The sequence below is a fragment of the Megalops cyprinoides genome, chromosome 25 (genome assembly GCF_013368585.1).
Source record: "Megalops cyprinoides isolate fMegCyp1 chromosome 25, fMegCyp1.pri, whole genome shotgun sequence".
NCBI classification, from domain to species: Eukaryota; Metazoa; Chordata; class Actinopteri; order Elopiformes; family Megalopidae; genus Megalops; species Megalops cyprinoides.
The window spans coordinates 8,443,084-8,464,973 of NC_050607.1; the positions used below are offsets into that span (position 1 = coordinate 8,443,084).

At 43.9% G+C, this 21,890-nt stretch overlaps 1 protein-coding gene across 2 annotated transcripts; it reads right to left on the reverse strand.

Moving 5' to 3' along the window:
* Nucleotides 1-212: 212 nt before the first annotated feature.
* Nucleotides 213-17,100, reverse strand: LOC118771761 (muscarinic acetylcholine receptor M2-like). Of its 2 annotated transcripts, none has more exons than XM_036519780.1 (2): nucleotides 16,959-17,100; nucleotides 213-2,212 (listed from the first exon to the last, which is right to left on the reverse strand). In XM_036519780.1, the coding sequence occupies exon 2, from the start codon at nucleotides 2,171-2,173 to the stop codon at nucleotides 701-703; it is 1,473 nt and encodes a 490-aa protein (XP_036375673.1). In that variant the 5' UTR covers nucleotides 2,174-2,212; nucleotides 16,959-17,100; the 3' UTR covers nucleotides 213-700. The 2 variants fall into 2 exon arrangements, with proteins under 2 accessions (XP_036375673.1, XP_036375674.1); XM_036519781.1 differs by lacking the exon at nucleotides 16,959-17,100 and adding an exon at nucleotides 3,448-3,736.
* Between the last annotated feature and the right edge of the window lie 4,790 nt (nucleotides 17,101-21,890).

Genomic DNA, 21,890 nt, shown 5'->3' on the forward strand with positions numbered 1-21,890 from the left:
TCCTTGTGGAGTTCCCTCTTACCCCTTAAAATAGTCTCAGGAACCTTGACCATCTGCATGCCTATCATTCTGGCTTGATAGACCTTTGTACTCTGTCACACTCACACACAGACACATACACACTCTGTATACTGACAGATTTGTACCTGTATGTACAGATATAAATATTAATACTGCACGACAAACACCAGGTTTGTGTGCAGTCAGCCCTTTTCCCCTTATATTTTGTGTTAAAGTTAGGAAGTGCAGGGGACATTCTCCATGAGTCTATCACCTTTCTCAGATCCATGTCTCTCTGCTTCCATCACTGCCTTCTCGTTCACTTCCTGTGTCCTGCTTCCTGTGTCTGTACCTTTTTGTCCTTTGTTTTTCTTTTCTTCATAATTTACATTGTGGTTTCAGTTCAGTTTGGTAGTTAGAAATATGTTTTCCTGGTGTATCTCAAAATATTTTGCAGTTTTATATGTGCTGAATATTCGTTTGATCCTAGTATACTTTGTTGCGTTGTAAATGTGTGTTATTTCATATTGATGTGCAGAGATAGCCTTATCTTCTGTGCACTGATTTAATAGAGTCTGCAGTTACCAGGATACTTCTGTGGTTCTGTAAAATGCTACAGAAGATTATTGGAAAAAAATATATAATAAAGAGAAATCACACAAAGCACCCACCCCACAAAAGAAACACATGTACACAATATCTATCTTGCTGAGCGAATGCTTCTGTACTGGCAGAGAAGGAGGTCTTTGAAGGTCTTTTTGAAGGTGACGTTGCAGAGGGCGTAGCAGGCAGGGTTGATGGTGCTGTTGATGTAGCAGAGCCAGTAGCCAATGGTCCAGACAGTGTTGGGGATGCAGCTGGAGCAGAAGGTGTTCATGAGCACCATAACATTGTAGGGCGTCCAGGTGACCACAAAGGCCACCAGGATGGCCATGATGGTGCGTGTCACCTTCTTCTCCCTTGATGGCACTGACTTCTTCTTCTTCTTGGGCGGCTGCTTGGTGATCTTGGCAAGCTTGCGAGCCACCGGGTTGTTCCTGTGGGTGCTGGGCACAGTGACGCAGAGCGCCTTTGGAGACTGTGTTCCCGTCTGGATGCAGGCGAGGCTGGGCCTTTGGTGGCTGGCCGGCAGGCTGGCCCGTGGGGCGGGGCCTCCGCTGGACAGGGCTAGCTCCTCCTCTCTCGGATGGGGTGTGGCCACGGTACAGGATGTAGAATCGTTGGAGCTGTCTTTCTCCTCGCCTGTGGTGCAGTTCTCCGTCCCGCCTTCATCTTTCTGTCCGTCCTGGACTCCACCCATATTTGGCAGGGTCCTGCCATTCTGAAGGTTGTCATTGTCCTGGCCAGCCGGGTCCTGATAGGTCAGGCTCTGGCTTCTGGATGCGTTTCCTGGCATCATCTTGTTGTTCTCAGGGATGGCAATGTGGCCCTGCACCTGTCTGGGGGACAGAGGCTCCTGCTGGGTCCCCGAAAGCTTGCGCTGGCCCTTTTGCACACGGCTCTTGCTAGCTCTGGATATCTGCCAGTACAGCACACTCATGATGACGACAGGCAGGTAGAAGGCTGCAATGGCCGTGCCAAAGGTGACCGCTGCGTTGGAGAAGAACTGGATGTAGCACTCTGTCTCCGGCACGGTCCGACCGCCCACAATGAACTGCCAGAACAGGATGGCTGGTGCCCACAAGATGAAGGACAGCACCCAGGCTACCGCGATCATCACAGCCGCCGTCTTAGTGGTCCTTTTGATCGGGTAGCTGAGCGGTTTGGTGACGCAGAAATAACGGTCAAAGCTGATGATGAGGAGGTTCATGACCGACGCGTTGCTCACCACATAGTCCAGGGCCAGCCACAGGTCACACACCACGGGCCCCAGGGGCCAGTAGCCAATCACAATGTAGACAGTGTACAGGTTCATGGAGCACAAGCCAATGATCAGGTCTGCACATGCCAGGCTGAACAGGAAGTAGTTGTTAACAGTCTGCAGGTTCCTGTTTACCTTTATAGAGAGCATGACCAGGATGTTCCCAATGACCGTGACCAGACTGAGTGACCCTGCTACCAGGACGATGAACACCACTTCCACAGTCCTATAGGGGCTGCTCTGCCAAGGGGGGGCTGTGGAGTTTCCCTCTGGGATGCTGGGAAGGCTGAGGTTGGAGGGGTCCATCTCCATCTCATCTGGTCCTGCTGAATATTCAGCCGGGCCCTACAGCTGGGAGGGGAAAAACAAAAACAATATCACTCTGAGTAACAGATGTGTTGGATGGACATGCAAAAGAATGCATTAGAATAACAGAATACATTATAATGTGTCTGAATATATAAAAAGCTGGGGGAAGAAAATTATTAATTTAGTCTTTCTGGCTGGTTACTCTCATCCCTCTTGAAAATGTGGATGTATTTTACACCAGTGGTAATAATGTGTTAGCGCCGTGTTTATATATTGAGCATACCAAATAGGAACTGGCCACAGTTCATTTACACACAGCTTACACATGTTTTACACACAGTTTACATAGAGCATTCACCTACTTTACACTCATCTTGCACTCATTTCATTGCAATCTAATATGACGTTCCAACTTTTCACAGTTTGGAATATTTTTTGAGAGGGATCTACTCTGGCTCTCCTCTAACTCTTCTTTACTCTACCACTGTTACATTCTAAAAATATTCCTACCTCTGTCTATTCAGAGAGAGGAAGATAATCATCTGACATGTGACTCATTGTTGCAGCCTCCTTCATCGCCAATATACAGGGTATGTTGCCAAAATAGACCTCAGACAAGAACAACGTCAAGATATCATTATGGGACTCTCTTGAGTTTGGTGTCGAAACAAAACGTGTACTAATAACCACACTTCTGAATAGAAATGAAAAACAAAGTAAATCTCAGAGTGCATCTTCGCCTCCTGCTTGCAGCACATGTCAGCAAAGATAGATGTTTAGCCATGAAAACACTACATCAGGCCTGAGGTATCACATACAATTTGAATGTAAAAGTATTTGACAGCCATAGAATAGAAACTTTTTTTTTTACATGACAACAAATAATGTCACTTATTCATACGTACATGTCTGTATTCACAAGCTCTCTGTGTGCCATGCAAGTTTTAAAAAAATCACAAGGGACAGCTCAGCCAAAAAAGAGCAATAGGCTATGTAAGTTGCACAAAAACTGCCTAAAATGCAGCCAACATCACTGCAACATCACAACAACCAGACAAAAGCATCCCAACAACCTCTCAGCAGCATCTTAACAATCCCCCAATAACTGCCGAACAACATCCCCTCATATCATAATGTATCTTTGCTTCATTAGCAGGCAGCGCCCACTGTGGCCTCTTCTCCACTTTTACCCCAATGTTACTGTGGGAATATCTATGTTCAGAACAATGACATGAACACAAATGATTCCTACTGTCGAGGCACAGGCACAAACTCACACACAGACCAGGCGTAATCAGGTTCCAAGAGACTTCATAGGAATGGGAAATCGCAGGGCAGGTCAGTAATGGCAGAACAGGCAGGGTCAAAACCAGAAAGGCAGTCCGAGGCAAAACAAGCGAGGAGCAGGGATCGAAACCGGGAGCAGGCTGGGTCAAATCGGGCAGGCAGGCAGAACAGACAACCAAGGCAGGGCGACGGGCAGGGACGAAGTCGGAAGTCAGATGAAAATTCAGCGCAGGAATAACACGAACGAATAATCATGCGGTACAAAACAGGTAGGCACTTGTTACGAACTGGCAACGAGACAGAGACAAGCAGGGTAGACAAAGACAGGGCTAACGAGGAGATGGAATGCAGGTGGGCATGCGGGTAGACTGTCAGGAAATCAGGTGGCCAGGGACAGGGCGGAGAGCTGGCTGTGAGGAAGAGGACTAAGCCTGCCTGAATCCTTTTGCTGTGTTTGTTCTGTTTTTTATTTTCGTGTTTATGCATTGATTAAGTTTCAATACGGACCCCCCCCCCCCCCCCCCCCCACATTGGTGCCGTAATAGATTCAGTGTTCTCTGCGTACAGATATCTTCCCTCCATTGTTTGGGATGTCATTCATGGATTCAGCTTCACATCACCATGGCAATGGTTTTGTTGAGTTTTTCTCATGTCCTCAATTTTACATGGACCTTTCCCTCTTCCAGAGCAGTAGATTCTGCTTAGAGCAATCCCCCATGCTCAGACACAGACACAAGGGAGATGTCCAAGAGATTTAAACGTGCAACTCTGTACTTCAGCCACTTAAGAATTTTACTTTTTGTACAAGAGGAAGTTTGTCCCTCTTCCCTGTCTTCTGACAAGGTCTAAACCCACCTTATCTGGCTACACGCACAGAGTCATAAATGCAGTGATGCTTTAGGACCTGCTATGCATAATGCAGACCTTCTGTATATACTTAAACTCTGCCTCTGACTCACTGTGAAAAACTGCTCAGTTTTCAAGTTTGGACCATGTGATGACAATCTCGCAGACACTAATGCTATCAGAGTCCAGTATTATGTATTAAGGTGGAAGAGTGACAGACCAGGCTTGTTGAGACAAAACTGTGAACCAAGTAGCTCTGCAGACATTGCTGCCCACCTCAGTATAATACATGGACATATTCTGATGGTAGCACGGCCCTCTCTGAATCCTTATTTTCAGCCTTCACTTTCTGGTGCATCCAACTATGCATATAACTGCATCAAGGAGACGCAAACAGTGTGTTATGACAGAGTGATACAGAGAAGTGATGAACAGGTTGGACTTGGAGAAAGCCTGGAGTTGTACGTGACTGCACTAAAACTTCTGTTCAATACAACAGCACACCTATTGATTGGTGTACCTTGAGTGTGTAAATGTCTGGTACTAGCTGAGGAAAAAGAGACCATGTTATAGACCAGGTTGAGGGCATTTATGGCACCTCCACATTGAGGTTTTAGAGATCAAAGCCCATCTGACACAGAATGACTGTCATTCAATACTAATTGTGTCAGTGTAGAGCTCCTACAATCTACAGGCACAAAGAACTGGACAATCCCTCATTTATCAGACTGGAAAATGAACCATCAGTGAAACAGGAACCGAATAGTTCCGTTCGAAGGGAACTTTTTTTCACTGTGATAAAGAGGACAGGCAAATGCGGTCATCTTGCAGTGACAGTCTTATATTTCTAATGGCTTACATCGGCAGATGTATGCAATTTATTGAAATCTGCAGGCCGCATGAGACCATGAGAAGAAACATAACCATGTGTAGTTACCGAATAATTATATGTGTCGAGATGCAGCAGCAGTGAATTCTAAACTAGAAGCCTATATCCAGGAGTAATTAATATTGAGGATAATGGTATGATGCAAATGCTTGCTCACCCTTTCAACTAATGTCCAAATATGGAGAACTGTTCTTAATAATAAAAAAAAAACTTCACAGCAAATGACACTGAACAAACATTTGAAAATTAAGTAATTAAGGAGACATTTCAGTAAATGAAGAGGCATTACTGAAGAGCAAGTATCTGTTTTTCCAGGCTTTATTTATATACACACTGTCATGAAACATAGATCCATTAATGCCAAGCCCCAGAGGCGGCTCATTAATGAATGTCTTTCCTCCCCCACAGCTTACCTTCAGGCTTCTTTTCCTACAAACCCAACAGTGGAATTTGTAAAGGCGGAGAGACAGAGAGACGCCAGCAGTGAGCACTGTCTGTCTGTATTAGCCCCTCCCTTTCTGACAGAGTGCAGCGCTGGGGCACGTTCAGGCTCCCAGGGGCATGAGCAAACCCTGATAGATGGAGTGGAAAATCAGAGCCCACAAATCTCAGATTAATGAAGAGCAGAACAGTCCTTGGGTTCACACATGTTTATCTAAGCCCCCCCCAACCCCCCCCCCCCCCCAACAACCAGCCATCAGGCTTGGCATTTCCTACAGTGTTGCAGTGTGGGAGGGATAGAGAGGTAGGCTCAGGTCAGCTGATCAGCATGGTGCAGACCCAGAAATGTAAAACTAATTTTTTTAATAAAGTTTTCCTTAAAAACGCAGCCCTGGGTGGACATAATGTGATTAAAAATGCGTCACAGAGTGGACAGAGTGTGGAACTCCAAGGCCCTACGATTGTTTCCAGTTTCTCAATTTAGGGAAAAATCCTCACAAAGCCATTAACAACATTGATTATCGAGGGTTTCCATTCTGAAATCTTCTAATACAGTGCATAAACAGTTTACTTTTCCACATTGACCTGATGTGTTCTCAAAAGTGAAACCTTGATGGCAGACTTGCCTTGGTTGGTCCCTCCCTCCATCAGTATTAAGATAATCCCCCTATGAACTTCCTGTCTCACTTCAGCTCAGTGGTTTGCAGTGTCCAGACCAGGACTTACACAGGGAGCATGTTTACTTTGAGCCATGTTTGTTCTCATCTTGTATCTCTGGAGGACAAAAATGTATTTTCCCAGAAAGAAGATTAAGAAGATTAAATAAAATATGTAATAATTTCATCTTGGTCTAGGATCCTTGGATGTGTATTGTCTTGACTTTCAACTTCAGTTTAATATTTCCTTTAATTCATGGACCGGTTTCTGCTTGTTTCATGTATGAATAGTTTAAAATCAACTTTAAAAACCAATTTCCTTACAGAAGGTGACTCTAATTTCAGATGTCCAGGATTCATTCAGGGTTGCTCACTGGACACAAATCTCACAGTGTTAATGTTTCCTGTTTCTAACATAAATATCATAGTAATGGTTCACCAGCACAAATGCAAAACTACAAATGCTGGAAGACTGTAGAGATTGCAGTAGTATGCATGCAGTATTCAATGTTTGGTGTACAATATGACACATGCATACACACATACACACTAACAATGTACAGACTGTGTAACAGTGAATAGTAGGGGACTGTCACTGTGACAGTTTGTCTTTATCTTCCATCACAGAACATGTACAGACATGCTGAAATCAGAGTGTGTTATGCTGACACTTCAGTTTGTGAGAGGCAATGTGAAATAATTCATAGAGACATAATGTCCAGCGTTTCTCAGGAAATGAGGGTGAACTGTGGCTGAGAGGATGGAGTGATCCTGCTCATCTACACTTATCTTAAGCATGAGCCTACCTTCTGCAGACCCACCAGGGGGTGCATCCATTTTAGGGTGCCTGTTGCATGCTAACACTGGGTACATGGCTCATTTGGTACCACATTATGCCCAGAGGTAAAGACTGTAATCCCAGAGCCCGAATTAAAATCCACAGCTTTAAGAGGCTGCACAAGGACAACCCATTTTACAGAGGGGGAGAGACAGTGAGGGAGTATGCAAGAGGAAGTAGAAAAAGAAAAAAAGAACAAGTGATCAAATAAAACAACAGCAGTTGGATAACTGGATGAGCACCCTCCTGAGGGTTCTTTCAGTATCGGAAATGAGAAAGATCTGCATCAATTTTATCTTGAATATGAATATGAGTCCCAATTAACCTTCAAAAAAAGGTCAGACTTAGCACACACCAATTGAGTTGCCTGCACATGTATCCAAACCAATCCACTACTAAGTCTACTACTAAGTCTATTAAGAATACTGACAAGCAGAATGGAGAAAAGAATACTGTCCAGTAGATCAAATTCACACCAGCTGTCACACTTTGTATTATGACACCAGTAGAAGGTCCTATCCCCATGACCTCTGTGATGGGCTGCTTTATGACATCACCAAAGGTCTGTCCCCTGAAAGCTGACACCAATGGATATGTTTTTTTTTCCAATGAGGCAATAGGTTTAGAGCTGAAATATATCAGCTCTAAAAGCCAGCACCAGACTCTGCTACAGCAACATGCAGGACTGAAAACTGAACCCATCTCTGCTGGAAAATGTACCTATATTGACACATACCCAAATGCATGCGCACACATGTACACGTGCACACTAACGCAAGCACGCACCACAGAGGCGACCTGTCTTTTCTGCAGGCAGAAAATTTATCAACAATCTCTCATTGTTCTTGTTTATTATTGGAGCAGACAGTTCTGTACTCAAGGACACAGGTGCATTTATGAAGAAAGCAGAGAGATTATGCCCTAACAGCATCCCTTCCCCAGCTGTGGAAACAGGAACATTTCAGACTGATATTTACTATTTATGGGCAACTTATTTTGCCTGAAAAAGTAACAAGCCCTGTAAAATCCTCAACAAAACATTGTAAAGAGTTTTCTTTCTTGACTGTTGACATGCTGGAGCAATGACCAATAATTGAAACTCACATATCAGCAGCTTGGCTATTTCTGCAAACCTCCAGGTGCATTTTGCTTCTGTTCACTCAGATTGAAATTCCACATCATGCTTTTGCAAAACGCTTAACAGACATTCCTACATTCAGTACAGTTGTCGTAGCATCTCATGTGTTGACATGAAAACATATTTTTGAAAATTTCAAATCAGGGTTACCAGCTTCTCGCTCCTCATCTGTTCTGCTGAAACACAAATATCTTAACATTGCAATCGTTTGTGAAGGTATTAGCATGAATGAAAGAGTCTACAGACAAACTCTCCTGTGGAACCAATGGAACAGCGTGAGGCAAAGAGAGGGAGAGGGAGAGGAAGATTGTTGATTGTATAATCATTCATGGGATGATCATGAGGGAGACTAGGCAGCCGGTAAAGCCCAAAGTGAGCCTGTTTACTATGGTCTCTGTCATTGGAACATAGACCTAGAATGTCTCTCAGGTCTCCTTCAAGAAGCAAGAGACAATCCTTCCTTCATGCCAGTTTGTGATCATGCATCTTATCTGTTTTGTTGAAATCACAAAAACACAATGACCGTTGGAATTCAGTTATGGTTTAGAGTTGAAATCAGCTTTAAAAGCCAGCACCAGCCTCTGCTACAGCAACATGCAGGACCGTTATGATCCAGTGCACTGAGATGATATTAGTCATTAGATGCTAGGTCAAAGTTTTTATTTGCTCTGGGCTTTAATTTTCAGATTGAATTTTTCTGTTGCCGTGAGCTTCAGAGGAACAGGAATAAGCTTACTGATCTGGCTGAAATCATTTACTGTCACCATGGAAGAAACCGTTCTGAAACAGCAACACAAAATTCCAGACAAGGTTACATTTTGACAAGCTTCCTTCTCTTGTTGCTAGCATATACAAGGGGCTGTCTCATATTTCTGCTCTGAGTGGGGTAACAGGTACAGCGGTGCTGTACCAGCTCTTTGCTATGTATGGAATCAATCTGTGAGCACAGGCGTAATAAACCCAAGAGCAAGGTCTCCCTCCTGTTGGAGGCTGATGGACAGGGCAAAGGAAGCTCAGCCAGCCACACTGTAAACCAACATAACAGTGCTGGAGAGTGTGAAACATAGCTGATGAGTCGTAAGTGCTGTTCATAAATTCACGCAGAAAGTGTGATATTTGATATAAATGTCAGGTCAGTCATCACAAATCAATTTTCCTGTCAAAAGCAGTACAAAATTTACCATTACAGGGCAACTTAAGCTGCTGTTGGGAGAAAAAAATATCATTTTATCTCATAGGAAATCTAAGCGGAGTCTGAAAAGAATGTGGAAAAAGTCAGCAAGCATTTGCAAATGTTCCCTTGGGAAAGTATTCACTAGTGGGAGTTCTGAGTCCACATCAGTTGACTACAGTGATGAATACATGCTTGGTATATCTGGCCATAAATTTTCCCTGTATTTTATTTTCTGCCAAAAATACCTTAAGCGGTTTTTAAATGTCAGTAATGACAGCAGCGAGTACTCAGTCTGCCTCTCACTCAGCCATGATAAGTCACATACACAAGCTGCAATCATTGGTGTCTCTGTCCAGCCCCCTGGAGCAAAGCAAGAAAAAACTTCAGCAGAATATTTTAAAATGTCATTTGCCATACCAAGGGATGTAGCCTCCTGTGCTCTCCAGGTCTGTGTGGATATCTAACCTTTTTCTGCTGGGCAAGGATCACTTCAGATATTAAGGGGACAGAATTTATTTTGTGTGCTAATTTTCTTAGAAAGCACAGTGCCTCCACAAAGCAAAATGTTGCAGCAATACACCTTCCTGTCACTGTTGTTTCCCCACAAACAACAGGGCTTACACAGGTCCTGCAACCACCGTGACTGACCTCATTGTCACAGATATCTGTATCTATCTATATCTAGCTGCACATTGCATACTGTCCTCCTATCCGGCGCGTAAGTTTACATACTGCTCATTAACAAAGCTGGATGGTTTTAAACATTTTACAACTACATAATCGCCTAGCTTTAGTGAAGTGTGGCAAAGCTACTGGCTAACGTGGGTGGAACATTGAAACCCCGTAAGGCGTCACAAACTGAACAATAAATTGATTGTGATGTTTACATCCTACCAGACAGTGGTGCTCCAATCCTCATTTACAGTCAAAATCATTCATTGCCCTTTAAGTTACCTATTACGCGATGGTTATGTTATTGAAGGCAGGCATGTGCAAAAAAGTTTACGCAACTTAAAAACAGCAATTTCATCAGTGAGGATATTCGCTGCTGTAATTACACTGATGTGATTGGCAGTGATGTGATAAAGATGAGCTGAGATAAAGAAAATGCCTACAAAAATTAGATATCAGAATAAAGATTTAAGGATTCAATGCTTTTGGAAATTTAATGCGATATCGATAGTTAATTTAAATGGAAAACGTCTAATAATTGAGAAACACGTATTGACTAATCTATTTCTCCGTTCGGCACCAGCAACTTGAGGAAACAATGCGTGGCCACAATTTACCAAGAGAGCACACGGAAAGAGCTTGTTATGCTGTTATTTTTGACATGTTATGTCAATAACAAAAATCTGTTACCCGAATGTATTCCGTTCACAGATCAGGAGACCGTCTCCTTGATTACAGTTGCACTTAGACTTGCATGGAAAAGAATATGTATAATTTCACTGTTTTGAACTGCAGTGTGAACACAATAGGACACATTGAAGGCTCATTTTCTCCACGTGAATCTGTATTTCATAAGGTATATTTTTATCTGCATTTAATGTGAGAGATAACTGATCGTCGCCTGGAAAATATATATCTTTTTCAAATATACAGCTATAAGAAAAGAAAAATATCATGTTAGACAGATTATTTTGCCGTCATCACTGCAGGAGTATTCAAGACCATATCGGGCAACCGCTCGTGCCCCTGCATAATGAGGCCACTGGACATCAGCGCTCACCTACAGACAAACAGCCACTTTTGAACGTCGAAATGGTACTGGCCTCGTGGGTGAGTAGCAGAGTTCACACATAAACATGCACGAAGTGTCTAAACACAAGTAGTCTTGTGACTTTCTTGGCTGTGACTTTCTTGGCTGTGCCATCGTAGCTTTGGGATTCAAAAACGGAGCAGCCTCTTGCCTTTGCAAGTCCGTTGCCATGCTTATCAACATGGAAAAATCCAATTGATAGGGTTGTCAGATACAGGACGTCTGTGGTGGTACGAAATTCAGGATTAGAGATGCATAAAGACGTTTGCACGTTGCCAGGGCCAAGCCAGGCCACAAGCTTTAATTCCCACTGAGGGCCAAACCAGGGCCAAACCAGGCCACAAGCTTTAATTCAACAAAAACAAAAGCAGGCCAAACCAGGTCAAACCAGGCCAAAAGCCTTACTTCCTGTTTCTGTCTCCTTACTTGCTGTTTCCTGTTTCCTTACTTCCTGTTTCCTGTCTTACTTCCTGTTTCCTGTTTCCTTACTTCCTGTTTCCTGTCTTACTTCCTGTTTTCTGTTTCCTTACTTCCTGTTTCCTGTTTTACTTCCTGTTTCCTGTTTCCTTACTTCCTGTCCAGGGCCAAGCCAGGCCACAAGCTTTAATTCCCTCTGAGGGCCAAACCAGGGCCAAACCAGGCCACAAGCTTTAATTCAACAAAAACAAAAGCAGGCCAAACCAGGCCAAACCAGGCCAAAAGCCTTACTTCCTGTTTCCTGTCTCCTTACTTCCTGTTTCCTGTTTCCCAACTTCCTGTTTCCTGTTTCCTTACTTCCTGGCCAGGGCCAAACCAGGCCACAAGCTTTAATTCAACAAAAACAAAAGCAGGCCAAACCAGGCCAAACCAGGCCAAAAGCCTTACTTCCTGTTTCCTGTCTCCTTACTTCCTGTTTCCTGTTTCCCAACTTCCTGTTTCCTGTTTCCTTACTTCCAGGCCAGGGCCAAGCCAGGCCACAAGCTACAGTTCCCTCTGAGGGCCAAACCAGGGCCAAACCAGGCCACAAGCTTTAATTCAACAAAAACAAAAGCAGGCCAAACCAGGCCAAAAGCCTTACTTCCTGTTTCCTGTCTCCTTACTTCCTGTTTCCTGTTTCCCAACTTCCTGTTTCCTGTTTCCTTACTTCCTGGCCAGGGCCAAGCCAGGCCACAAGCTTTAATTCCCTCTGAGGGCCAAACCAGGGCCAAATCAGGCCACAAGCTTTAATTCAACAAAAACAAAAGCAGGCCAAACCAGGCCAAACCAGGCCAAAAGCCTTACTTCCTGTTTCCTGTCTCCTTACTTCCTGTTTCCCAACTTCCTGTTTCCTGTTTCCTTACTTCCTGGCCAGGGCCAAGCCAGGCCACAAGCTTTAATTCCCACTGAGGGCCAAACCAGGGCCAAGCCAGGCCACAAGCTTTAATTCCCACCAAAAAGCAAAAGCAGGCCAAACCAGGCCAAACCAGGCCAAAAGCCTTACTTCCGTTTCCTGTCTCCTTACTTCCTGTTTCCTGTTTCCCAACTTCCTGTTTCCTGTTTCCTTACTTCCTGGCCAGGGCCAAGCCAGGCCACAAGCTTTAATTCACTCTGATGGCCAAACCAGGGCCAAAGCAGGCCACAAGCTTTAATTCAACAAAAACAAAAGCAGGCCAAACCAGGCCAAACCAGGCCAAACCAGGCCAAAAGCCTTACTTCCTGTTTCCTGTCTCCTTACTTCCTGTTTCCCAACTTCCTGTTTCCTGTTTCCTTACTTCCTGGCCAGGGCCAAGCCAGGCCACAAGCTTTAATTCCCACCAAAAAGCAAAAGCAGGCCAAACCAGGCCAAACCAGGCCAAAAGCCTTACTTCCTGTTTCCTGTCTCCTTACTTCCTGTTTCCTGTTTCCTTACTTCCTGTTTCCTGTTTCCTTACTTCCTGGCCAGGGCCAAGCCAGGCCACAAGCTTTAATTCCCACTGAGGGCCAAACCAGGGCCAAACCAGGCCACAAGCTTTAATTCAACAAAAACAAAAGCAGGCCAAACCAGGCCAAACCAGGCCAAACCAGGCCAAAAGCCTTACTTCCTGTTTCCTGTCTCCTTACTTCCTGTTTCCTGTTTCCTAACTTCCTGTTTCCTGTTTCCTTACTTCCTGGCCAGGGCCAAGCCAGGCCACAAGCTTTAATTCCCTCTGAGGGCCAAACCAGGGCCAAAGCAGGCCACAAACTTTAATTCCCACCAAAAAGCAAAAGCAGGCCAAACCAGGCCAAACCAGGCCAAAAGCCTTATCCCTGTTTCCTGGCTCCTTACTTCCTGTTTCCTGTTTCCTAACTTCCTGTTTCCTGTTTCCTTACTTCCTGGCCAGGGCCAAGCCAGGCCACAAGCTTTAATTCCCTCTGATGGCCAATCCAGGGCCAAAGCAGGCCACAAGCTTTAATTCAACAAAAACAAAAGCAGGCCAAACCAGGCCAAACCAGGCCAAACCAGGCCAAAAGCCTTACTTCCTGTTTCCTGTCTCCTTACTTCCTGTTTCCTGTTTCCCAACTTCCTGTTTCCTTACTTCCTGGCCAGGGCCAAGCCAGGCCACAAGCTTTAATTCCCTCTGAGGGCCAAACCAGGGCCAAACCAGGCCACAAGCTTTAATTCAACAAAAACAAAAGCAGGCCAAACCAGGCCAAACCAGGCCAAACCAGGCCAAAAGCCTTATCCCTGTTTCCTGTCTCCTTACTTCCTGTTTCCTGTTTCCTAACTTCCTGTTTCCTGTTTCCTTACTTCCTGGCCAGGGCCAAGCCAGGCCACAAGCTTTAATTCCAACTGGGGGCTAAACCAGGGCCAAACCAGGCCACAAGATTTAATTCAACAAAAGCAAAAGCAGGCCAAACCAGGCCAAACCAGGCCAAAAGCCTTACTTCTTGTTTCCTGTCTCCTTACTTCCTGTTTCCTGTTTCCCAACTTCCTGTTTCCTTACTTCCTGGCCACGGCCAAACCAGGCCACAAGCTTTAATTCAGCAAAAACAAAAGCAGGCCAAACCAGGCCAAACCAGGCCAAAAGCCTTACTTCCTGTTTCCTGTCTCCTTACTTCCTGTTTCCTGTTTCCTAACTTCCTGTTTCCTATTTCCTTACTTCCAGGCCAGGGCCAAGCCAGGCCACAAGCTACAGTTCCCTCTGAGGGCCAAACCAGGGCCAAACCAGGCCACAAGCTTTAATTCAACAAAAACAAAAGCAGGCCAAACCAGGCCAAAAGCCTTACTTCCTGTTTCCTGTCTCCTTACTTCCTGTCTCCTTACTTCCTGTTTCCTGTTTCCTTACTTCCTGTTTCCTGTCTTACTTCCTGTTTCCTGTGTTACTTCCTGTTTCCTGTTTCCTTACTTCCTGTTTCCTGTCTTACTTCCTGTTTCCTGTTTCCTTACTTCCTGTTTCCTGTTTCCTTACTTCCTGGCCAGGGCCAAGCCAGGCCACAAGCTTTAATTCCTTCTGAGGGCCAAACCAGGGCCAAACCCGGCCACAAGCTTTAATTCCCACTGAGGGCCAAACCAGGGCCAAACCAGGCCACAAGCTTTAATTCAACAAAAACAAAAGCAGGCCAAACCAGGCCAAACCAGGCCAAAAGCCTTACTTCCTGTTTCCTGTCTCCTTACTTCCTGTTTCCTGTTTCCTAACTTCCTGTTTCCTGTTTCCTTACTTCCTGGCAAGGGCCAAGCCAGGCCACAAGCTTTAATTCCCTCTGAGGGCCAAACCAGGGCCAAAGCAGGCCACAAGCTTTAATTCCCACGGATGGCCAAACCAGGCCACAAGCCTTATTCCCACTGTGGGCCAAACGGGAAACAGGAAACGGGAAGCCAGCAAACAGGAAACTCTCTGCCTTCTCCTTCTCTCCACCCCTCTCTTTTTTACAATTCAGCGTAGTCCTCCCGATCCCACGACCCTCTCCGTTGTAGTCCTCCCCAACAACCACATACCCACAATCCCCCGCGTTGTAGTTTTTCGGGGGGAGGGGGAGACACCACCCCCCCAAACCCTCCCTCTCTCCCTCTCTCTCCCTCTCTCTCTTTTTTTAACAGCTCAACTCCTCCCATCTGTGGTTTTGCATGTTTAAAACTGTGTCGTGTTCAACCATAAACTTAATTATTATTACTACAATTATTTAAAAAAAATTATTATAGATTATTATTATTATTTTGTATCGAGCAATAAGTTGTTGTGCTTTCTGGATCTTTCTTTCTTTAATTTTTTCAGAGGAGTACGGGGGGGGGGGGGAAATTTTAACCCCCTTTTTCAGAATCCCCCTATTTTCAATTGAGCAGTTTTCAGTTTCAGCCATCAATATGGAACACCAACGGCGCGCAAAACGCCAAACCTTTTGTGAACCAAAGGCGGTCTGTAGAAAGGTTCTTTTTCTTGTATTCACTATTGCACGCAAAAATGAACATTCATATGGCTCAAACCAGCAGTGAACTTTTTTTCCAAACTTTAAAGAATTTGTCCTCATGAAATCCAAGTGTCCTGCGTAAACAGTCAAACATGTGAGTTGTGGCCCTGTCTGATGAGAGCTGGAAGCCGTTCTTTGTCATCGGTTTAGGGTTTACCTGGCAGAAAACCTTGTTTGCGGCTTTCTAACGGATTATACTGCAGTTGAGGTAGCTGATTTTATAGGCTACTAAGTAACAGATTATCAGCCCCACACAAACAACAAACATCTCGCTTCATCTCGTGCATTCCACCTCAAATGCGTCACTGATGTGGTGATCCATGGCAAAGTTCTTTCACGCTAAACGTGACACTTGGTTATCACAAAATCAATCGATTCAGTGCCACAGCAGGAGACAAGTGCAATAGGCCGGTTGACCCATGTTTCTAGGCGTTGAAGAAAACGGCAAGCGAACAGCTGGCAAAGAAAGCGGCTAGCATGCTTCACGTACCCTACCAGACTTCATACCTTATTCCATCGAGTAAAGCGTCAGGTATCCCTACAGGCATTAATGTAATGGAATGAGGGTGGAAGTACAGCAGGAAATTTGTTAATTCTGAAACATCATTCAGGTTACGTATATGGCGCGTAACTGCTGTAGAACGAGTTTAGTTTTTACCACTTCGTCTTTAAATATCTACACGATGGATCTGTTACATTAACTGTGCTTAATAAAGCGCCTTCGTGATCCCCGTGGGTGCACGAAGAGCGAGAGGAAGAATAAGGGGAAGATGGAAAGTAAATGACATCGCTGTTCCTCCCATTTTCGTGACCAACGATAAGCGAAGGCGCATTGTAGGGAAAAGGCGAGCATAAGTTTTAAATTGTAGCCAGAATTAAATCATATTAAATAATCCGATACAATGGGATAATTATAATAGGACGACGCTATCACTGCGATTACAGTACGAACACAGCAACACCAGTTACAATAAACTTAATATACGATCCCAGGATCGTGACTTACATAAGCTACGTAAATTATAAGTAAATTAGAGGGTTTTTTTGCAGAAACGCTTAATAAATTTTAATGGATTTCAGTCATTAATTAGAGGACTCATGTTTAGTTTTCAAAGGTATCTGGCAATGTTCATCGATTTGCGTCATGCATCCCATGTTCGCGTGCATCGCTCATTACGCACATTCACTCCTTTGGACATTTCAACTCTTAGTCTGTCCGACATAACAAACAGGTTCCGGCTTTTAATGCACACCTGTGTGCATTTGTATCAGTATACAACATACTTACATTGACAAATTTCAAGTTACCTTGTTCACACCTACCTAACGCTGCGAGAATTAAGAGCTTTGAGTGTTCCTTCTTGATTTCATTACCTGTTCTGAAGCTTCCGCGAGCCACCTCCAGTTGCGTTCCTCCGTTCTGTGGAAGCGCGCACCAGTTAGCTTGTCCTCCTCCTCATAATGCTCGGCTGAAGACATTTCGTTTGTGCAATAAAAGTGCTGGAAGTCAGTTGCATCCTCCCCTATTGACTGGAGAAATAAAGAGTGAGAGGGGAGAAAAAGAGGAGGGGAGAGAGCGATTGACAAGGGGGTGGGGGTGGGGTGGTTTGGGGGGGGGGGCGTAAGGAAATGGGAGAAGGAGAGAGCGCAACAGATCAAAATGCTTACATCCCTAAACGCCTTCTCAGTGGGGTATTTGCGATATGTTTTCATCAGATGACATTTCTGCGTCAGGTGCGTACCGACCACACCTTACCTGTTGTACATCTCCATTATTTGACAAAGGTAATTTTGAAAAGTTTCGGGTGTCTTGATCATGTTTCTGAAAAGCTAAATAGTAAGTGTGTATATTTGTCCAGGTACACATAATCGTGAGGTTGATGGCGCACATCACTAACAAAATAATTAAATCATAGGAAATTAATGTGGTTTCAGCACCATAGAGAGCGCACGAGGTGTCTGAATGCGCTCGCGGGAGTGCTAGTCAATACAAAAGCAGAGCTGCGCGTGGATCATCTTCAATATACAGGCGGGGTTTGAAAGGATTTTAGTCTTTCGATCGTACGTGCTGTGACTGCACAGTGCTCTCTGCAACAAGATTTGTTTTGACGCTAACACGACATGCCCTATCAGGAGAAGAATGCATCTCTGCGTCTGATTTCCCCTCCACTTCCACCGAATTCAGACTGTGGAAACCAGAGAAGGCACTGACCTATGAGATGACCACAGACTGTAAATCATGCCATTTTTCATAATTTCACAGCCAGCTTGAGACACGTGAACAGATAATAAGTACATCAAATGCACGTCCTTGTTTAATCTTTGTTATTGATTTCTTTTCTCACGCACCTGGCCGTTGCTACTGTGTCTTCTCGTTGTTTCTCAATTTCAAATCAGTGTGTTTGGTATTTGTCACAGGGGTATTGAGTGGATGTAACCTGTTTGCTAGGAGTCAGTTTTGATAAGAACATCATCATATGGCACTGAATTCCTTGCACTTTTCAAGTCTATGAATGGATTGATTTTTCTCCTAAAAGGAGACATAGATGAGAAAATATGGGACAATGTGGAGCATTAGTGTGCAGTTTAGAAGGAACCATTTATGGAACAGGACATGAAAATAGGAGAAGATGCTTATACCCAATTACAGTATGATCATCACTGTGGCAACCAAACAGCTCATGTGAACAGGTACACTAAGTCAGTCAGTCCACAGTGATGATGTTAATGCCCTCTTTTATTGTGTAATTCATTACTATATCACTGGGGACTGCGGTGTTTCTATTATGAACAAGGAACAGAATTCCCTGCCATACAAACTGTACTGCATTCTGAGCCTAAAGGCATAACCCCAACACCTGATTCCTGTTCAGAGATCCACTTCTCTCTCAGTCTGTGTGTCTGTGGTCTGTTACTCCTCAAATATCTGTGTGTGTTTTAATGAACCATGATGTAGCCCTTATTAACCATATTTAACTCTTTCACTGTGGCTTTGTAATCATCCCAAATTAGCTAATTAAAAATCTCTCGTCCTCCAGTGATGCAATGTGTTATGTCATGTTTGATTGGCTGCTGTCCCTCCCACAGGATACTGCTCTGCTGTCCTCCCCCTTTCCCACACTGTTAGGCTCTCTGAGCAGCATCAATGGAAGGTGATGGACAAACCCAAGTCTTCAGTACCACCAACCAGAGGAAGCAACGCCTCAGCCAGGTAAAGGATAGCCATGGTCTCCATTGCAGTAGAATTATTCTATTAAGTCATGCAAGCAAACCATTTGGTGACTCTTTTACAGTGCTTTTCAAATTAGTGTTTAGCTCCAAAACTTCACGTTTTTCAAAGAAAATCCTTTGCTGGCTATTAAAATTTGGTGTTCTATGTCATTTTTTTACAGCAACAATTAAACATGTGATTTTTTTCTGTGCTGATTTGGCTACCCAATGCCTGAATGATGAGTTAATAATTCATTAGTAAATTTAACCCATTCTTTAATGGGGTTGTACCCAGTGAAATTATATGTTGAATTTATAGTCTGTGACTCCAATGGTCTGATTGGTCTAAAATTATTGGTTATTTTACAATATTTAGTGAGATTATGTGTCATGTGCTTTCAAATGTTTAAGATAATGTGTCTTGAAATCCATGCATAACATTTAATTGAGAGACATCGGTACACTAACTACAGGGATTATGTGTAGGATGGGTTTAGAATTGGAAGTGTCTTTCAGCTAACATTTTGACAGAGTCAGGGGAGATTTATCCACAAAATATAAGTGGGTAAATATTTTTCATAGCAAAAGTGTGCTAAACTTTGTTAAGTTGGTTTTTAAAGTTAATATACAGGAAGAACAGGTGCCTTTTTGAGATATGTTCTGAAATTTGTTTGAGATGTCTTCTGCTCCTGACTGGAATCCTTCCATGATGATGTAACAGTGTCTCCTGTGGTGTAAACCCTCTGATTTGTCGGTGCAAACTCACTCATTCATTGGTGTAAACTGTAAACTCATTTGTTGGTGTAAACTGACTCATCGGTGTAAACTGATTTGTTGCTGTAAACTCTGTGATCTGTTGCTGTAAACTCTGATTCGTTGATGTAAACCCTTTGATTTGTTGGAGAGACAATTCACACAGCTACCCATGAAAAAGCAGAAAGCTCAGAGTGAATCAGCCCTTCAGTTTCACTCCTCCAGACAGTGGGAGAGGAACAGAGGAACAGTCTCACTTTATTGCACATTGATTGGGTTTGCACTCCTATCCTTGATAACATGCCAGCACTAGGCACTACAGCTCATGTTTCCAGGGGAAAAATACAAGTAAAGTATTTTTAACAAGAACTCTGCCCATTTTGGTATTTAAACCTGGACACCCCCCCAAGCGATAAATTTTTAATAATGAAAATGACTGACAGAAAACCAATAAAGCCAAACACCACTGGCCTCTGTTTCCATCCAATGCAACAAAACAGACACATCGCTTTCAGAAATGGCATTTCTGATGTCAGACCATTATTGCTGGATTGCAGTATGTGAATGTGGTGCTCGGGAGGAGCTCCCCTGTCTGCAGCTGTCAGCTGAAATGGAAGTGCAGTTTGGTATTTAGAAAAAGTGCTGGTATTTCTATATGAACGCCAACAGAATAGCTGTTAAACTGGTTCAGGAGCATTTGCACCTTCTTGGACTTAAACTAGCTGGGCTCATAGAAATAACTGTACACAACATGGTCTGTTTGTGCAATTTTTCATAGCGTGCAGAATTCATCTCCATCATTACTTTTGTGATGATGATAAATATGATGATATTTATATGTATGTTATGAAATGAGTGAAGATAGGAAGGCACGCCTCCACATAGACACACCTACACCCCTACAGCTGTGCAGACAGTAACACCTCAGCTCCCCAATGGACATACACACACATACACACACACACACACACATATATGCATGCACGCACACACACACAAACACACATTCACACGGATAAACGATGGGTGGAAGCTGCCTCAGTCAATAGAAGCACTAAGAGACTACAAGATGCATATTAAATAGTGACTGAAACTCTGTCAGATGCGTTGGCTGTATATCATCCATTCATGAACAAAGGGAAGAATTCTCCACTCCTGGATCAGCATGTTTGAATTTCACTGAAGAGGTTTCCTCATGTAGCATTTCCTTTTGCGTGGAACAAAGCCGGTGCTAAAAGTGCTGTGTGTGGCAATGCATTCCTGCCTTGGGTCTGGTATTGTGAATTTGACTTTTCTAATGTATTCGTCATTTGCTTATTTGCATAAGATGTTGAATGAAAGACTGGATGTTTTTTTTTTTCTGTGAGGAATGAAAGAAGTTTGAATCGGGTGGACTGATCCATTCTGGCACTACTATAGTGAAGGTTCTCCTGAAGTGGAAGCCATTTCCGGATCCTTCAGGTGAGGGTGGACATACAGGGACTTCCCCAGACTCTTTTGTGCAAATTCTGGGCTAATCTACAGCCCCTTTGTTGATGGAATGTGTTCACCGTCACTGGGCAATTATTGATTTTGCCGTTATCAGAGCGATCGATATGGGTGGCGGGGGGAGAGTGGAAAATACCTTAAGAGGTTTCTGAAGCAAGACATTGGTTTAAGCAAATAATCTTGTGCAAGGAGCCAATTAAAGCACTAAGCTCAGAGTGGCCTTCATTCACTATTAAAAAATGAACTGAATAAGATCGCATTGCTTCTGCTCATTTTTTGCACAGTGTGACCTGTAATACGCCTCCGAGCCCCACATGCACACAGAAGCGCAGCTGAATTGAATTAAAAGGCACATGCTAACATCTGTGACGTCAGTGTACAATGCAAACATTCATAGATGTACAATCATCCTACTGTTCATTTGGGTGGGGTGGTTGGGGTTGGGGAAGTGGAGGTTACTGATTGGGAGAGTGGGCAGCGCCTGAATTTTGTTGTGAAAGTCTAATGATAAAATTTGAAATGACGAATGGGAAGTTCAGAGCCAGGACTTAGATAGACAGGGAAATGCAGAGGCAGGCCGTGAGAGGAAGACGAGGAGGAGGAAGGTACAAGCGCCAGCCGTGACCTCGTTCGCCACGCACTAAATAAAGAACAGCAATCAATCGCCCAGAGTGGAACTAGACAGGTGTGGGGAAATTGAAAATGATTCGCGGTCCGTGTAACAGTCAGTCGCAGGGAGACGCATTCATCAGCGGGCCAGTTTGACCCCAGGGCAAGGTGTCAAGACCGGTGCGTCATGGAAAAAAGATGTCGAAAAAGTCTCTCTCTGACTCTAACTCCACTCTCAAAAAAACC

Excerpts from the sequence above, each read along its gene's own strand:
- LOC118771761 (XM_036519780.1), bottom strand. The coding sequence starts at position 2,173 with ATGGAGATGGACCCCTCCAACCTCAGCCTTCCCAGCATCCCAGAGGGA.